The sequence below is a fragment of the Dromiciops gliroides genome, chromosome 1 (assembly GCF_019393635.1).
Source record: "Dromiciops gliroides isolate mDroGli1 chromosome 1, mDroGli1.pri, whole genome shotgun sequence".
NCBI classification, from domain to species: Eukaryota; Metazoa; Chordata; class Mammalia; order Microbiotheria; family Microbiotheriidae; genus Dromiciops; species Dromiciops gliroides.
In genome coordinates, this window is record NC_057861.1 from 157775661 (window position 1) to 157795276 (window position 19616).

Consider the following 19616-nt stretch of genomic DNA (forward strand, 5'->3'; position numbering starts at 1 on the left):
AGCATGAACCATTTCTTGCTGACTTAGAGGGAAATCTGAGCCAACAAACGATTGGCAACAATGGAGCAGTAAAGGAGTAGGCAGCTTTCAGAGATTTGGTGTACAGAACCTTATTTACTCATCTGGGCCAGAATACTCACAAACATCAAGATTCGTTTGACAAAAATAACGGGGAAATTCAGAAGCTAATAAACAAAAAATAAGAACTCTACAGGGTTTATCAACAGGATAGTTCATGTCCCTAAGAAGGCAGCATTTAACTCCATTAAAAGTAAAGTACAGGGGCAGCTAGATGGCGCAGTGGATAGAGCACTGGCCTTGGAGTCGGGAGTACCTGAGTTCAAATCCGGCCTCAGATACTTAACACTTACTAGCTGTGTGACCCTGGGCAAGTCACTTAACCCCAACTGCCTCACTAAAAAAAAAAAAAAAAGTAAAGTACAAGTGAAGCTTAGAAAGATATGGGATTCTTGGTAAAATAAGAAGGCAGATAAATTCAGTTTTACACTGATAGTAACAATACAAAGTGCTTTTATGATTCCCTGAAGACTATTTATGAACCAAAGACCTATGGTGCATCTCAACTACTCATTGTTGATGGAGTCACATTGATTAGTGATAAGGACATGATCCTGGAGACATAGACTAAACAGTTCCATAGTGTTCTCAATCATCATCAATCAATGCTGAAGTCACTGACCATATATCTCAAGTGGAAATCAATCTTGCTATAGCCATGCTTCCAACCAAAGAAGAGACTTTGAATGCTGTCAGGCACTTCTCATGTGGCAAAGCTCCTGGTGTTGGTTCTATTCCAACTGAGATTTATAAGGCAGGGGATCCATTGCTCATACAAACACACTAAAATTTTCTGAGTTATATGACAAGAGTAGGTTATCCCCCAGGAGGTCAAGGATGCTCCCATTGTTCATCTCTATAAAAGAGAGAGAGAGAAAAGGTATTGGGCTGCCTACCAAGCTGAAGGTCTATAGAGCCATTATGCTGACCTCACTGTTATATGCTGTGAAACCTGGACAACATGCCAGTGCCATGCCAGGAAACTGAATTGTTTCCATTTGAATTATCTTAGGAAGATTCTGAAGATCACCTGGCAAGATAAGGTACTGGACACTGAGGTCCCTTCTCGAGCTAAATTGCCAAGTATTCAAACTACTGCAGAGAGCACAACTCCAATAGGCTGACCATGTTGTTTGAATGCCAAATGTACATTTACCTAAAAGACTATTTTATGGAGAACTCACACAAGTCAAGTGCTCACACAAAAGTCAGAAGAGATATGACATTCTCAAGGTCTCTCTGAAAAACTTTAGAATCACTTTTACGACATGTGAGAGAGTTGCAAAGGACCACCCAGCATGGCATGCCTGAATCAAAGGTGCTGTTATCTATGAGCAAAGCAGAATTGCAATAGCTCAAAAGAAACAAGAGATGTGCAAATTTAGAGACATCTATACTCCAAATGTTCATGTGAACTATTTGTGCTCAACCTGTGGTGGAGCCCTCAGAGTTCATATTGGTCTGATCAGCCACAGTGCAACACACTTTACCTTGACCCCAACATAGTGATGTTATTTTGGTCCTCTTCAAGCATAAATGACAACAACCACCTGGCACAGTGCCTTTTACATAGTAGGCATTCACTAAATGCTTATTATATTGAACTATATTGAATTGAAAGCACTCAACAAATATAAGCCAGAGTTATTATTATTCAAAACATAGCCTTTTCTTTCTTCTTTGTGGTAGAAACTGAGGCTAGTTGGATTTGAGAAAAGGTAGTCTCAAAACCAAATAATTGAATGATTTGGATGTCTTTAAATATACACAGTTTTTATATAAGGAATTTGCTAGATGGGTATTTTTTTTCTTAAATAGCCAACCAGATTTTCCAAGGCTATGTTATCCTCCCACCTCCAGGGAGTTCGATAAGTATGTGCAGAGAGATCATAATTCTTTCAAGCAACTAAGTGGATGCTTTAGTATGTTAACTGGTGTCTTGGTGACCTTAAAGAATTAATGCCACTGGGTGGCCACAAAGTTGCTGTGTCCCCCAGGACATTTTGCAGTGCTTGCTGCTGATAAATGGTATCCTTAGAGCCAAACTCAATGCCCTAAAAAGTTCACTTAAAAAAGAATAAAGCAGACTTTTAGTGCCTCTGGGAACCATTTGGTTTAAAGACTAAAAACTAACCTCTGGCACTTTCTCACTAGTGAAGGAGGCTACCACCCTCTGTTTCCCCTCCTGTCATTTTTAGCTATCTCTCTGGCCATCATCTCCATTAGAATGGCGGGGGAAAGAGGGGAGTACATATCTTAAAGGAGCTCCTAGAGCTATCCTGAAAGCAGGTAAAGCAGGATAGAATTCAAATAATCAAGATTCTTCCCTCTTTCCTAATAATACTCCCCCAATACCCTGTGACTATTAGCCCCTGAAGCAAAACAATGGATTAATACACTAATTCCATTAAAATTTTTCAGACTTAAAATCAGTGATCGGAACATAACTGCAATTTTTCCTTTTCTATAATTCTCAATAAAACACCTGGAATTTCAAAATTAGTAACATAAAAATTGATGTGATGTTAGCACCTAGCATTAAGCTATGTCATTTATCATATATTTTATTTGCCTGAATATTTTGTGTCTTATTTGTACTCCTCTATAGAAAAAGAAGTCTGGCAAAAGTCACCTTTTTGAGAAAATGATCATATTGACAATAATGATTATAATTAAATAATACTTTGCATTGCATCTTCCATTCTAAAAGTTTTTTAAAAAAAAGAATTTTCATATATAGGCTCTCATTAACCATTTCACGGATGCAGAAAAAAAAAGTTAGCATTATCACCATTTTATAGTTAAGTTCACCAGCAGAGCCCAATCTAGAATATGGGTCTCTTGGTTTCCATTCCAGCAATTTTTTCTGCTGGCACATAGCAAGCACTTAACAAATGCTTATTGACTTGGCTCTTCCCATTTATTGAATATTGTTTCTGTAGATGTGCACTAATTATAATGTCAACAAAAAATAATACACTAATTTTAATTGCTCGATTTCCTTCATCACATCTATTTTATCTATTCCTGTTTATTATGTAATGAACCTTCCCATTTTGGTGAATATGTCCACATCTCTTTTTTTTTTTCCTTTTTGAAGATGAATCAGAATTCCTGGAACACCTGCCAATCAAGATGCAATTGGCCATTGCCATTGATGTGAACTTCAACATCGTGAATAAGATCGACTTGTTCAAAGCAAGTGCTTATGCAATAAGGGGTCATACACCACTCCTTGGGTCTGTAGAATATGAACCATGATCACTTTTAGAGAAATAACTTTTACCATAAGCTGTAATAAACTCAAAAATTAAGGGTGTTTAAGAAAATAACTTTCTAGTTTTTTTTTCCCAGCAAAGCTTTCATTTGTTCCCCTTTGTCTACTTGCCTCTATCTCCTGATTTCTTCAGATTGTTAATTTTATTTACATTAATGTAAATATAATTACACTCTATGGTGCATGTGTGGAGTCATCTGGTTTCTGAATGTGCCTTAACCATGTCTATCAAGCCAGACCCTTGTTAGGTCCAGATTGACTCAAAGATCTGGTTATCAAGCTTAATCATGTCTCCCTTTCTGAAGGCTTTGGGATCTGAACCTCTAAGTGTTTCAGGGGGTTTTCTTTGTAGTTTTTGTAGAAATATACTTTTTTACACATTTATAGAGATTTAAAGTCATTAAATTCTTGTTCAATTTACTATACAACTTTAAGTAAAGAATAGTAAATTGAGAGTGAGCTAGCCTTGAAGACTCCGCTTCTTAATTTCCCTGTCTTCCTTCAAGACTCAGTTCAAATCTTATCTTCTTCAAAAAGCTTTTTGTGGTTTTCCCGACTATTAGTATCTTCCTCCATGAAATTACTTTTCATTATATAATGTATATGTATGTATACTTTAAATATATAAAATTCATCATCATCATCATCATAACAATATAGTAACTAGCATGTAGATGACACCTTAAGGTTTGCAAAATCCTTCATAAAAATTACCTCATTAAATCCCCACAACTACCTGGGGAGGTAGGTGCTATTATTATCACATTTTACAGATGAAGGAACAGAGGCAAACAGAGGTTAAGTGACTCTAGCATGGTGGGATCTTTGGGGATTAAATCTTTGACATATACTATATTACGCCTTCTAGTTTTGTGTTATCTCTAAATTTATACGTGCCATCTATTTCTTTATCCAAGCAGTTTATCAAAATGTTGAACAGCATAGGACCAAGAATAGACATATCTAGGGTACTCTGCCAGAAACCTTTCTCCAGGTTCATAAATCAATTAATCATTGTTCTTTGAAGTGAGTCATTCAATCAATTCTGAATACACCTAGCTGTACAATTGAGCTTAAAGTCCACTAAAACCCTGAGGTCTTCTGCAGATGAACTATTGTTCTTCACAATTGCCCCATATTGTTTTCTTGAAGTGAATTTTTTCATACAAATGTAGGACTTCAAATTTCTCACTCTCATATTTCATCATATCAAATTTGGACTTATGATCTTAGCCTATCGAGATCTTAGCCTGAACTATTGCAATAGCCAACTGACTGGACTCCTTGTCTCAACTCTCCCAACTCCAGTCTTTCCTCTACTCAAATGTCAAGCTGATCTTCCTAAAGAGCAAGTCTAACCATATCACCCCTTCCCTAATAAACTCCAGTGGCTCCCTCCTACCTCCAGGGTCAAATCAAAAATCCTTTATTTGGCTTTTAAGTTCTATTATAATTTATGCCCTTCTTATCTTTCCAGTCTTCTTACGCATTATTCCCTTCTACATACATTGTGATATGTGACATTGGCCTCCTGACTATTCCTTGCCCGAGACACTTCATCTCTCTACTGTAGGAATTTTCTTTTTTTTCTTTTTTTTTTTAAGTGAGGCAATTGGGGTTAAGTGATTTGCCTAAGGTCACACAGCTAGTAAGTGTCAAGTGTCTGAGGCCGGATTTGAACTCAGCTCCTCCTGACTCCAGGGCTGGTTTACTGCAGGAATTTTCACAAGTTGTCCCCCAAGCCTGGAACTCTCTTCTTTCTCATTTCTGCTTCCTAGGATCTCTGATTCTTCAAGTCTCAGTTAAAGTCTTACATTCTGCAAGAAGCCTTTTACAGTCATCCTTAATCTTAATGCCTTCCCTCTGAGATTACCTCCAATTTATTCTGTATATAACTTGTTTGTACATAGGTCTTTGTATAGTGTTTCCTCAATCAGACTGTGAGTTCCTGGAGAACAGGCTTAGCACAGTGCCTGATACATGGAAGAAGCTTAGTTGACTAAGCTTGACTTTTGGGATCCCGACTTAGTCACTCAATATTTATTACCACTGCCTCTCTTCATAGATAATGTCTTCTTTGAATCACTAAGCTTGTCCACTGCTAATTTTCTTCCTATGTTGAAACTTTTATCCACTATATTGTATAGTTTAGTAGTTGTGGGGAACATTCTCCTAGGAGCGATTGCCAGATGTTGAAAAGGGACTGGCTAAAGAGATGTGGAAATTTATTTTGATTTGGGGACCCTACCTTTAGATCAGAAAGCCTTAGGCCCTCAGGGTCTCTTCTGTGTGGGAGGTGCTGGTGCCCCTCCCCCTCTGCTTCAGCTGAGCCGAAAAGCCCCATGGGCTGTACACAATGCCAGGTCAGACAGCTGGGGGAAAAAAAGCCCCCAGCTCCCTCCAACCTGAGCGGAGCTATCCGAAAGATCTGGGATAGCCTATGCTGAGGCACAGGATGCTCGAGCATCCCCCCAGCCCTAGCCGCAGCCCTGGCTGGCAGATTAGCTTGGTCTGTGGGGGCGCAAGAAGCCCCGAGATTTGAGTGGAGAGAAGAAAAGGTATATATAGACCTGGGAGTTAGACTCAGGGGGAGAGCGGACGAGATTAGAAAGGTTGGAGAAGACAGACAGGGCTATGAGGAAACAGGAGAAGGCTAAAGGACTAGGAGGCTGAGAAGAGGACTGGAGGCTGGCTGACAAGATTAGAGGGGCAGCAAAAGAGAGGCCAAAGAGCAGACTGACAGAGCAGACAGACAGGTCAGTGAGAGAGAAATATAAGGGTTCAGTGATGGCAGTAAAGAGAGGAAAGTTAGAAGCAGGGGGATTTACAAAGTGAAAGGGGCTCAGAGTTAGAATAAAGGACCTGAGTGCCCTAAGGCAAGTGGCGGCTAAGGCCCTTATTGTATTAAAGAAGTTCCAGGACCAGCAGGTGGAAAAGAGACGCAGTGGAAAGAGATGCACTGCAATGCAGTCAGGTTGTACATTTTATTTCCCTATATCCTTAATTTTAAATAGTATCTCATAAATAAACTCTGCTTTGATTATTTAGTTAAGAGGCTTCTTAATCTTTAGTTTATCAATTTGGGAGTGGATCAGAGTGGTGGAACTTTATAAACGGCCCACATTAAATTAATAGCAGTCAGATAGCCAAATAGTCAAAAGTCCCCAGATTAGTCCTCCAGTCAGCTTTAGCCCCCAAAATTAGCCCGAGTCATCAAAAATATTCTTACAGAGAAAAACTATTCAACTAACAGCCATACAAAAGTGCTCAGTCTTAAGAGGTGTCTACAAAAATAGACTACATCTGGGGGCAGCTAGGTGGCTCAGTGGATAAAGCACTGGCCCTGGATTCAGGAAGACCTGAGTTCAAATCTGGCCTCAGACACTTGACACTTACCAGCTGTGTGACTCTGGGGAAGTCACTTAACCCTCATTTCCCTAAAAACAAAAAAATAGACTACATCCCAATTGTTGTGTCAAGCATGGTTGTCCTTCATTCTTGAAGAGGACAAAAATGACACCACTATGTTAGAGTCAAGGTACAGTGTGTCCAACTGTGGCTGATCAGACCAATACAAGTTTGGAAGGCTCTACCACAAATCAGGTGCAAATAGTCCACATGGAAATTTGGGATAGATTCTTTGAATTTGTGCATATCATGTTTCTTTTGAGCTACCACATTGAAATAAATAAATCATCTCTCTCTGAATTCCAGTAATAGTCTCCCATTTGGCCTCTCTGCCTTCAATCTCTTCCTTCTCCAATTCATCCTCTACACAAGTTCTGACCATGTCACTCCATGGCTACAAGAATCTCACTGGCTTCCTGTTGTCTCTCACATAAAGTACAAACTTCTCTGTTTGATCATTAAAATCTTTCAAAATCTGCTCAAACCTTTCTTTCCCAAATTGTTTCATCTTGCTTTTCCTTACATTATATTCCAGCCAAACTGGCCTCTTTCTGACCCCGTGGATGACACTCTATCTCCCACCTTGCAGCACCTTTACATGGGCTATCCCCCTTTGCCTAGAACACTCTTCCTCCTCATGTCCATGACCTAATGATAAGCTCATGTGCCATCAGCTGTGGAAAGTGTGCTGACCCTGGAGTCAGAGAAGTCACACTTGGTTTCAAATCCTGCCTGTGGATTCTGAGCACAGCTACAGAGCATGGGAGTTCTCTGATAGGAATTTGGGCTCAAGCAACACTTGCAACACAGCTGATTGGCTGACAGGTGAGCTGACTGGAAAATTCAAAGAAATCTTTTCCCTATTTGATTAGGATGGAGACAAAGGAATTAGTGTAATGAGGTCACTTAAGCAACCCTCCCCACCCCCAGAGGAATTACAAGATATGATTAATGAATTAGATACTGATAGGAATGGCACAGTTGACTTTACAGAATTTCTGCTGACAATGGCATGAAAATTAAAGACAAACTGTGAAGAAGAAATTACAGAAGCACTTCATGTGTTTGCTGAGAATAGTGATGGTTCAATTAGTACAGCAGAACTTTGTCATAAGATGACAAACTTTGGAGAGAAATTAACAGAGGAAGCGGTTGAAAAAATGATTGGGGAAGCAGATACCAATGGTGATGGGCAAGTCAACTATGAGTTTGTCCAAATCATGACAGCAAAGTGAAGCATTGTCCAGAATATACTGCATTTCAGTTACAAAATTTTTTATTTGCCTTTCCTCTGTTACTTATCTATAAAAGGCCTCCTCTTGCTACCATCAAAGAAATATGCATGTATGGCAATTCATACATCATTCCTCCTGGTCTCTCTTTCCTTCTCTTTCCTTCATCTTACTGTCATTGTTCTGAAACTTTATTTTGGGAAATTGACCAGGTAATGTGTTACACGTAGCTTCAGACACTTAACTACCTGTGTGACCCTGGGCAAGTCACTTAACCCTCATTGCCCTACAAAAACAAACAAACAAACAAACAAAAAAACCAAACAACAACAAAAAAAACCCAAACATATGTTTATTGCCTGCATGACTGGACAAGTCAATTAAACTCCCTAGACCTCAATTTCCTTATCTGTAAAATGAGGGGATTACATTAGGTGGTCTCTGAGGTCTATTCTAGCTCTAAAGCAATGATCTTATGATTCCCCAATTATTAATATTAATTAATAATTAATATTAGGAGGCAGCTAGGTGGTACAGTGGATAGAGCACCATGCCTTGAGTCAAAAAGATCTGAGTTCAAATTCACCCTCAGACACTTACTAGCTATGTGACCCTAGGCAAGTCCCTTAACCCTGTTTACCTCAATTTCCTCATCTGTAAAGTGAACTAAAGAAGGAAATGGCAAACCAGTACAATGAACAAAAGCCCATGGGGTCACATAGAGTGAGACACAAGTGTACAACTGAACAACAACAATGTTAATATCTCTCACCCCAAAATTACTTGGCATATATTTTTAATTCATGTCACTGTACAATTGTTATTTCCCTCTACAGAATGCAGACTTTAGGACTAAGACCATTTTCATTTTTGTCTTTGTATCCTCAACACCAAGTATTGTCACATAATGGGTACTTAATAAACACTTAATTGGATTAAATTGAAAGAAAATAGTAATTTTAATAATAACTGGCATTAATAAAGCACTTTAAGGTTATAAAGTATTTTACAATTATCTTGTTTTATCCTCACATGAACCCTAGGAGGTGAGTGCTATTATTATCCCATTTTACAGATGAAGAAACTGAGGCAGACAGCGATTAAGTGAATAACAGTATCACACAACTATAGTAAGTTTCTGAGACTGGATTTGAATTCAGATCTTCTGAGCCAAGGTCAAGCACTGATATACACAACAGAATATAAAGAATTAAATAGAAAATGAATTTCATTGGAACAAATCCAGATTAGATGGACTTGGTCTTACCTCTTGTTATCCAAGGGAAATACAGTTACATAATTAATTATTCCTATTGATACAATTTGACAATAGTGGTGTTTTTTGTTGATCAGCATCCCCTCAGTTGGTATATGGTCAAATAAATTTAATTTGACCTAATCAAAATATAATTAGCATTATAAAGCCGAGGCCCAAAAAAATCATATTATTTATTTTAAAGACAACTAAAAATGGTTTTATTTTTCATTCCCATCTGCTATTTTTTAATCACTTTCCTAAGCCCCTTGCATTAGTGTGGATAAATGAAAGTTAACTCTATCTCAATAAGAAATACTTCACATGTGTATGCTTAGGCACCACCAAGTACATATCTAATGCATTTTCTTCAGCAACATCAAAGGCTCTACTGACCATAAAGGGAGAGAGCTTGTGTCCAATTTGAAGGTGCTTTGAAGGAAAAAAAACCTTCTGAGTGATTGTAATGCCTTTCCCTCTAAAAATAAATCCCTCCTCAACTGAGAAACAAATAAGAAGTTTCTGCCCAGAGGATAATTTATTTTGAGAGTTGCCTCTGAAAACTAGGTCTTGAAAAGTGACTCTTCAAATAAAATCACAATATTAGCTCTCTGGAATTTGTTTTGGAAAAAAGATTTGTCAGTATCAAATGGCATAAAGAAAACAAATTCTGAATAAAGATGCTAAAACAACTTTGTAAGGTTCCCAACCAAAAAAAAAAATGGGGAGTCAAAGTTTCAATGGCTCAGGAAAAATAAGAGCTGTGTCTATACTAATTTAAGTGGGAAAATGGCAATTAATTTAGCATTGTCAATTCAATTGAGGCCATCAGTGCAGAAGGACAAACTGTACAATCTCCTCAGTTTGGCATTTAAAGGCATTCATCATCTCACTTCAGCCTACCATTCCAGGTTTATTATGTTCTACATACTACTAAACTAATCTACTTCTTACTTCCCAAACAAAGGGGCCATCTCCTACCTCCATGCTTTTGTATAAGCTGTGCCCCTTGTTGGGAATTGAATCCCTCCTCAATTCCACCCTTTTGAATCCCTGTCTTTCATCAAGGTTTAGCTCAGGTGACTTCTCCAACAGAAAACCTTTACTGATCTCCAAAGTTCTTAGTGTCCTCTCCTTCCTCAATTTTTTTTGTCCAACCCTATGGTTTTATTAGTGTGGGGAACTCCCTGTATGGAATACCTTCCACCAACACAAATCAGCAACTTCTCTGCACTTTGATGTCTCAGAAAGATGCTTGGAACACTGAGAGGTTCATAGATTTTGCCTACAGCCACTGAGTTACTATGTCTCAAAGGCAGAACTTGGACCCAGATTTCCCTGACTCCAATTCCTGCCTTCTATCCATCATGTCTTACTGCCACTTCTCTCCTATAATAATCATGTACACATTTACATATTTTCATGTTTTGTCCACCTCCCCAAAGTAGAATGAAAGTTCCTTTAGGATAGATACTTTTTCACTTTGTGTGTGTGTGTGTGTGTGTGTGTGTGTGTGTGTGTGTGTGAACTTATTAAGCACTTGTTGCTTTGGAATGGATGGATGGTTGAAGCCACAAAGTGATATTGCTATGATTTGGCACAAACTTGACTTCAGCCCACTGGCAGCAGGACTCACTCTGTAAAATGCTTCTCCCTAAGTGGTGATAAATTTGTACAGATCTGCCTCCCCACACTCTTTGTAAATAGAAAAATACATTTGCAAGGCAATAAACTAATCCTAAAAGCCCCAGTCTACAGTCATGGAGCAGAACAAAAATCAACTGGTCAACTGGAAAATCCATAATCTTGGCCTCATTCTCACTTTGCCAAATAAAAATGGTTGATTACTGTTTGACCAATCAAAATAACTAATCATAAAACTAGGTGATCGGCACCTTTACTATCTGTGTATGTACTTCCTAATTTTCTCCCAGTTGATATATCCAATATCTCCATCTAAGTAGTCCTATAATAGTGGTAAGATTACAAAGGGAAAGGAAAATTGGTAGAATAAGCCTACCATCAAAGCCCAGGAAAAGGGCTGACACCCAAAAAAAACAACAGCATTGCAGTAAAGAACAGATTAAATTTCAATTCAGGGACACATAACAAAGCTCAGAAACTGATCTGCCTTGTGAAGAGGGTTTAAAGATACAGAAGTAAATGTATCATCAAGAACAAAGATGGATTGGGTGCCTGCTCTGTGTAAATACATAGATGTGAAGCGATGGAGAGAGAAATTAAGCAAATTGAAGCCCAGAGATGACCCTGCCCGCAAGAAGATTATAATCTAGTTGGGGACATAGGACATATAGATTTAATTCAATTCAACAAGTATTTATTAAGTGCCTATGATTATACTCATTTCCTTCGCTAGGACTGACTTACTACCCAAAACTGTAGATAAAAGTATTCTTCTCTAGTCACAAGCTTGCCACTGTCAATGCATTTCATCCTGTGAAATAGTAGAGACTGCTTCCACCTTAAAAGAACACTTCACATTAGGTCATTAGTAACATATTTGATTACTTTCATATAGACATAGTTCTAAAGGGAAATTTAAATTTCTTTTTTAAGTTATTTCAAATAATTGCAGCAAGTCACTCTATCTTTTGAAGGAACATTTGGATCCTTGATGGAAAATGCCTAATATTCTTCAGAAAGGTGACACATTGACAGATTCATACCCAGGTTATCAGTGACATATCATAGGATCAACAATCAAGAGCTGAAGGGGATCTCAGGAGCCTCTTGTCCAATCCTCTCATTTTACAAATGCATAGAAGTATAGCATAGAAGTAAGAAAGTCAGGATCTGAATCCAGGGCTTGGATTCACCATTTGCCAGATGCTTCGCTAAACATTTTACAATACCTATTATTTCTGCTCTGCTATAAAACACCATTGGGGTTAATTTTTTAAAGAAGTAACAAAGATATACTTAAATCTAAAAAAAGCGTGTTTTTTCATTTACCATAGGGGTGTGATACACAGATGATTTATGACATATTGCTGAAATTGAAATCCAGTGTTTATTTACCTGGTGACTTTGTCTGCAAAAAGGTGAGTGAACTCTATTTTTCAAATGCAGGAATAATCAGTAGATTCAAAGTGGATTTCAGATATAGGCCAAGAGTGTGCTTTAAACAAAATTTGTCCTGAGTGAATTCCATGGTAGAGAGATAATTATGATATACAGCACTGGATAATAATAATAATGGGCTCCCAGACATCAAGATGTACAAGACAATATGGTTTCCATTACTGACATGACAGAATATAGAATTTAGGTAGTCTGAAAAACTGCTTTATATCAGTGTAAATTATAGTCACAGGTTATTAATTCAAAATATTTAAAGAGAGAGAAAAAGTTACAGAAGTTGGAGTTACTCTGCTTTTTTAAAATGTATAATAAACTACCAGCAATTACTGTTGTGTGATTATCCACTTTGGAGATTATCTAGGAGCCATTTCTGAAACAATATGTCTTCTTCCTGCAACCCCATAAAGGTGATAGGACCCCATCTTCCCACCATTACTATGAGGTACAATCCTAAGGAATGAGATGGAAAATTCTCTGCTGAATTTCTTCCACCCATCCCCAGACCCCTTTTCTCTCCTCCAGCCATCATCCCCAACTCTTTACCTCTGAAAACCTGGTTTCTACCCTTTGAAACACCTTAGACTTAGATAGGCCAGCTTTTGCCTTATGTTTTCTAGTTCTAAGCCTTCATTTTATTTCCCTGCCATCTCTGGCCTATTGCACCCCCTCTTTCCTGCCTAGAGGTAGCTACATGACACAGTAGATAGAACAATGGGCCTGAAATGACTAAGTTAGGAAGATCCAAGTTCAAATTTGGCCTCAGATACTTACTAGCTAAGTGACCCTGGACAAATCACTTAACTCCGATCTGTCTCAGTTTCCTCAACTGGGAAATGGGGATAACAATATCATCTACTTTCCAATATTGTTGTAAAGATCAAGTGAGATAATATTTATAAACATTATCTTAGGACACACTTATTAAATGCTTACTTCCTTCCCAAACCCCTTCTTCCTTTAGAATGCAAGTTTCTTGAGGACAGGGGCTGTTTTGCTTGCTTGTATTTATCTCCCCAATACTTAATACAGTGCTCTGCATACAGTAAGTGCTTGCAGATTTTCCCATGGCAAAGTGGATAGATTGCTGGGACCAGGCTCAGGAAGACATCTTCCTGAGTTGAAATCTGGCCTCAGACACTTACTAGCTGTGTAACCCTGGGCAAGTCACTTAACCCTTTTTGCCTTAGTTTCCTCATCTGTAAAATGAGCTAGAGAAAGAAATGGCAAACTGCTCCAGTATCATTGCCAAGAAAACCCCAAGTGTGGTCACGAAGAGCCAAACATGACTAAGAAATGACTGAACAACAATAATAATAAATTCTCCATCTTTCTTCCCTCATACTCCCATGCACAGACTTGTGCATGTGTGCATACATACAGACACCTTCAAAACAAAGTTTATTTCAAAGCTAAATACAAATTATTTTGGATTATCTATTCTTTATTCCCTCTAGGAAAAAATACAGACTGCTTAGTCCAACATTTAAGGCCCTCCACAATTGAGCTCCACCAGACCTTTACAACATTCTTTCATATTGTTTCCCTTCATTAACCAGGTTTCCTCCAAACTAGATAATTATCTGTTCCCAGATCTCAGATAATTCCATCTCCTGCTCCCTCCCACATTCATACACACTATCCCGTGTATCTGGAATTCATTCCTTTTCTAGTTCCCTTCATCAAAATCCATCTTCCTTAAAGACTCAATATAGTGGGGCAACTAGGTGGCGTAGTAGATAGAACACGGCCCTGGAGTCAGGAGGACCTGAGTTCAAATCTGGCCTCAGACACTTGATACTTCCTAGCTGTGTGACCCTGGGCAAGTCACTTAACCCCAATTACCTCACGAAAACAACAAAAACAAAAACAAAGACTCAATATAGTATTGTCTCTTCTATTAAATCTTCCCTAAGCCCCTAGGGTATATGTGTTCTCTCCCTCCTCAAATTATATTTCATTTACTTACCTTTGTACATCACAGATATTGGCAGAGAGTGTGCTGACATACTCTGATTACTGTCTGTGCATGGCTAAGGTCCTATCTCACCTCACCTCCAATAGAATATAAGCTATTTGAGGACAGCACAGCTTGGTTTTGTCTTTTCTGCCCCTGTACTGTACACAGTAGAAGATATTTAACACATCTTTGCTGAACCAAACTGAATTGAATTATTTGGAGAATTTGTTGTTCAATCATTTCAGTTGTGTCTCATTCTTTCTGATGTCATGGGGTTTTCTTGGCAGAGATATTGGAGTCATTTGCCATTTCCTTCTCCAACTCATTTTACAGATAAAAGTGAATTGCAGGGCAGCTAGGTGGCGCAGTGGATAGAGCACCGGCCCTGGATTCAGGAGTACCTGAGTTCAAATCCGGCCTCAGACACTTGACACTTACTAGCTGTGTGACCCTGAGCAAGTCACTTAACCCCCATTGCCCCGCCAAAAAAAAAAAAAAAAAAGTGAATTGCCCAGGGTCACACCACTATTAAATGTCTGAGGTCAGATTTTAACTTAGGTCCTCCTGACTCCAGGTCTAGCACTCTATCCCCTGTACCACCTAGCTGTTCTGCTATCTGGGGAAAGGTCACTCCTAAAAATCAAAAGAATGTGGATGATCAAGAATGAGAAGTTAGAATCCAAAAACTTAAAATTTTTTAACCAAAAGGAACCTGAGACCATTTATTCTAATATAATATTTTAGGTGGAAAGGCAGCATGGTGTTGTGGTTAAGGCACTGGACTGCAAGTTAGGATAAACTTGGTTCAAATCCTGCCTCAGACCCTGTGGGCAAGTTATTTAATTTCTCTGTGCTTTGGTTTTCTCGATAGTAAATGAAGAGGTTGGAAATTATATTGTCCAAGGTCTCTTCCAACTTTAAATCTACAGTCCTATGCCAGGGGGCTCTTTAAGACCCAAAAAGATGAAATGTTTTCTCCAGGCCAGAGCTTTGAACCTTTGAAAAGCCTAAAATTTTAAAGGTATTGAAAGCACCTGTAGTCCTTCAACAGAGCAGAAACTAATAAGCTTAGCACCTATGAGCAAGAATAATTAGTAAAATCAGGAGGCTACTAAGTGGCATGTAAATCTCTCCAGCTCTGCTGGCAGCCTCATCCCAGGTCAACTCCTCTCTGGCCTGACCTGTCCCACTTCCACCCACTCGGCCCAGTGACATCCCAGGATCAGTTTCTCTACTCCCTCCCTCCCCAGTCCTCAATGGAAATCATTCACACTTCACATACTTCCCTGGGCATGTTTTGTGTCCTTTGCCCCAGGGGCAAAAATCACTAGTCTCATCTCCAGTCCAAGGTTACTTGGCTGTACATTTATTCATTTGGCCAGGGATCTCATATTAGCTAGAGAGAGTTGTACATAGTCGATTCTCAACAACCAAATCAATTAATGAATCCCCACTAACTCCAGAGTCCCAAAGAAGTCAGTACCAGTTAACACAAGGCTGGTGTTAAGGAATCCTTGTGCCAAAAATGGAAAATATACGCTGGAACAACCCTACTGCTTCCATTCTACCTTCACGACACTGATGTTACAACCCTATATTTGGAGGCTCTCATGTGGGCACATCAAGAAAGCATTCCAAATCATCCCAATGGCATCAGAATCTGGAACTGATGATTATTCCTATTTTGAGCTTATAAATAGCCTTATCCCTAAGTAGCTCTAATTGCTTGGCAAACTTTGAAATGTATCATAACTGCGTCTCCTAAGGGACTGGATCCATTTTACTCATCCAAATAGCACCCAGCATAAGACTGTGCTTAGGAGCACTTCAACCTCTTTCCTTGCTGAATTCTGATCCCTCCTTTAAAGTGCCACCCTCCCACACTAAAATTTTAAACTCACAAATGTGAGTTTGAATTTTTGGTTGATTTTTTTTTAAGTTATCATTTATAGGGGGCAGGTAGGTGGCACAGTGGATAGAGCACCAGCCCTGGAGTCAGGAGTACCTGAGTTCAAATCCGACCTCAGATACTTAACACTTACTAGCTGTGTGACCCTGGGCAAGTCACTTAACCCCAATTGCCTCACTAAAAAAAAAAAAAAGTTATCATTTATATTGGTGAGACTTAAAGACTTTGAATTGTCAAGATTTTAGTCAGGTATAGTTAGGTCCAGAAAACTTTTTTAAGGTTTTTATTTGTTGTGTGTTAAATGGTTACATTTGAGGTCTGATTTATCTGGACTGGTCATCTCCACTGGACAATTGCCAGCCTGGAATTTTGCTTAGGACAGCATAGACGAGCTCAGGGAGTTACTGGGGCTTTCACTAGTGTGCTGTGGAGTAGCCTGCATTTTAGGGAACAGGGAAGAGAGAAGAACCATCCCTGGAATTCAGTCTCCACAAAAGCATCATGGAAATTGACTGAGCCCTTCTGGGTAGGCATTGCCTAGGACTGGGTTTGGATTTTATTTCTTATTTCAGTTATTTCTCTAACCATCTCAAATTCACATGGATGTCAACCCCAAAAGAATCTGACTTGATTTGACTTTATCATGGAATTCTTTACTCCGGGGAATGTCTCCTTCCTTTGAATGCTAAGGTAACATCCAACAAAAGTTTAAATTAGCTTAGCAATATGCAAGGAACAGTGAATACTTGGCCTGGTTAATTATTTGTAATCTCCTTAGAAAATTATGGAAACATCATTAAAAAATAATTTAAAATGTTGAATTACATTTAAGAACCCATTATGTACTTCTTCCCCCCAGTCAAGGGAAGTTTCAAAAAATCATTCCAGGTCCTTTCAAGTTGATTCATGTCAGGGAGAAGAAATGTGACACTCTTCTAATCGTGACCTCCTGCAGTGTTTCTTGAACAACTATAGTTTACAGACTCTTTCCATATTCCTTATCAAACACACATAATTTTATGTTGAGAAAAAAAGTGATTTTGCCTGCCAATGCACTTAAAAATCACATTTGTCTTGTATGTTTAGTTTATCATTAGCAATGTTTTTATCCTGATGCTAGTTATGCCATAAAATAATCAAACCTCATTCAGTGCAAATATATGCTTAAAGCTTTACACAATGCAAACTTGAAACGAATTCTCCAACCCGAAAGAGGCCTGGGTTCCAGCCCTAGTTCTACTACTAAAGCATGATTTTGAGCAGGCCATTTAAATGACTACATCCCTCTTTTCCTCATCTATCAAATGAAGGTGAAGATGACAATTGTATTAATATAATATGAGAGAAAATATAGGAAGTTCATTAAAAATTAAAAACTTTATGAATGCTGTGTAAAAGTTTGTTTCTTTGGTATTCTTGCAATAGGAAATCCCAATAACCAGCATTTCCCCATGTTTACAGTGACAATTTAAGTTCATGATGTTGACCCTGAGGAATGACAGGTTTCTAAAGTACCCTGCAACCATTGAATCCAAAATCCTCTGTTTGGTGTTCAAAGCCTTTCCTTCATATCCTAGCCTCCTTCAAATCCTCACCTCCACCTTTCTACCAGTATTCTCATGCCTGATTCCTTACCCATCTTCTTCAATCCTGTGATACTGGCCTCTTTGCTGTCCCATGAACAAGACATTCCATCTCTCACCATTTTCTCTGGCTGTCCTCTGTTCCTTGGCATGTACTCCATCTTCATTTCTTCCTCCTGGCTTCCTTGGAGTTCCAACTAAAATCGCTTCTTCTACAGAAAGTCTTTCCCAATCTTCCTTAATTCTAATGTCTTCCCTCTGTTGATGATATCTTATGTATCCTGTATTTAGCTTGTTTGAGCATATTTTGCTTGCTTGTTGTCTTCCCCATTAGATCATGTATTGTCTAGATACTGGAACCATTAGATTGTGAGCTTGTCAGGGACAGGAATTGTCTTTTGCTTCTTTTTATGTCCCCAGTGCTTACACAATGCCTGGCATGTACTAGGTGATTAAGAAATCCTTATTGACCGACTGAACCATGAAAGAAAAATTAAAATATATTCCCTCTACTTTTAGTGTCAAGTTCTTTTTCATATTCCATTTACCTGAAGCTTGGTACACCAAGTACAGTATGTACTATATGATAACTCTCTGTTACTTCAATATTTCAAAAGGTCCATGACTTCTTCTGGGTTAGTATTCTTCCATCAGTGGAAATGACAAACCCCCTGTTCCTGTTTCATGCAGGGTTGTGGCCAAGAAGAAATTCAGAACCTGGGTTCCAACCCTCTGGTGATTATTTTTTTCTGAATGTATCTAAAGTGAATATGGGTTCCTGGAGCATTCATGTTGAGAGGATCTCAAAGGTCAAACCAGTGGACTGAAATCTCTGGCTAAGACAAGAGAATGAAATGGCAACTACAATGAGAGACATATCTAGGACTATGGAGGTTTAAGTCCCCACTGTTCCCTCCCCTGGTGAAACTCCACCTGAAATATTATATTCACATTAGGTTTCGTGTTGGAGAAAGGACATTAATCATCATAGACATACTGAAGAGAGCAACCAGGATGATAAGGGGTCATATCATATGATCATAGATTGGGGCAATTTAAAATATTGAACAAGAAGAAGAGAAGAGTGAAGGACAGATACAATAGCTGTCTTTTTGTTTTTTGTTTTGTTTTGTTTTAGTGAGGCAATTGGGGTTAAGTGACTTGCCCAGGGTCACACAGCTAGTAAATGTTAAGTGTCTGAGGCCAGATTTGAACTCAGGTACTCCTGACTCCAAGGCTGGTGCTCTATCCACTGCGCCACCTAGCTGCCCCTAATAGCTGTCTTTTTGTATTTAAGGGGCTATCTTAAAGATGAGGGATTCAATTTGATCTGACTGGCCCAAGATGGCAAAACTAGGAGCAATGAGTAAAAGTTTCAAAGAGAAAAATTTAGGCTTGTTGTCAGAAAAGACTTTTTCAGTAATGAAAGCCATCCAAAAGTGGAAAGGGTTATATCAGTAGGCAGTAGGCTCTGCAAGGCTAGATAATAATAACTAACATTTATATAGTATGTTATTATTTGCAAAGTGCTTTATAAATATTATCTCATTTGATCCACACAATAACCCTGGGAAGTATGTACTATTATTATTACCATTTTACAGATGCAGAAACTGAGGCCAACAGAAGTTAAGTGACTTTTCCAGGTTCACACAGCTAATAAGTGTCAAAGACTGGATTTGAACTTAAGTCTTCCTGACCTCAGGTTTAACAGGCCCTGATTCAGGTCTAGAGTTTCAAAATATATCGACTTAGTGTCTAATAAAACTTGGATTCTATGACAGATATCCTTTATCCACTGTACCACCTAGCTGC

At 38.6% G+C, this 19616-nt stretch overlaps 1 protein-coding gene and 1 pseudogene across 1 annotated transcript in view; both read left to right on the top strand.

Annotated features, from left to right (window-relative positions):
- Nucleotides 1-19616, top strand: part of CNGB3 (cyclic nucleotide gated channel subunit beta 3) — a 181027-nt gene that overhangs the window by 131846 nt on the left and 29565 nt on the right. Inside the window, exons 13-14 of the mRNA XM_043976245.1 lie at nt 3179-3276; nt 12229-12312. Of these exons, the coding sequence (XP_043832180.1) occupies nt 3179-3276; nt 12229-12312 (182 nt within the window). The remainder of the gene's footprint in view (nt 1-3178; nt 3277-12228; nt 12313-19616) is intronic.
- Nucleotides 7609-7998, top strand: LOC122735010 (annotated as a pseudogene).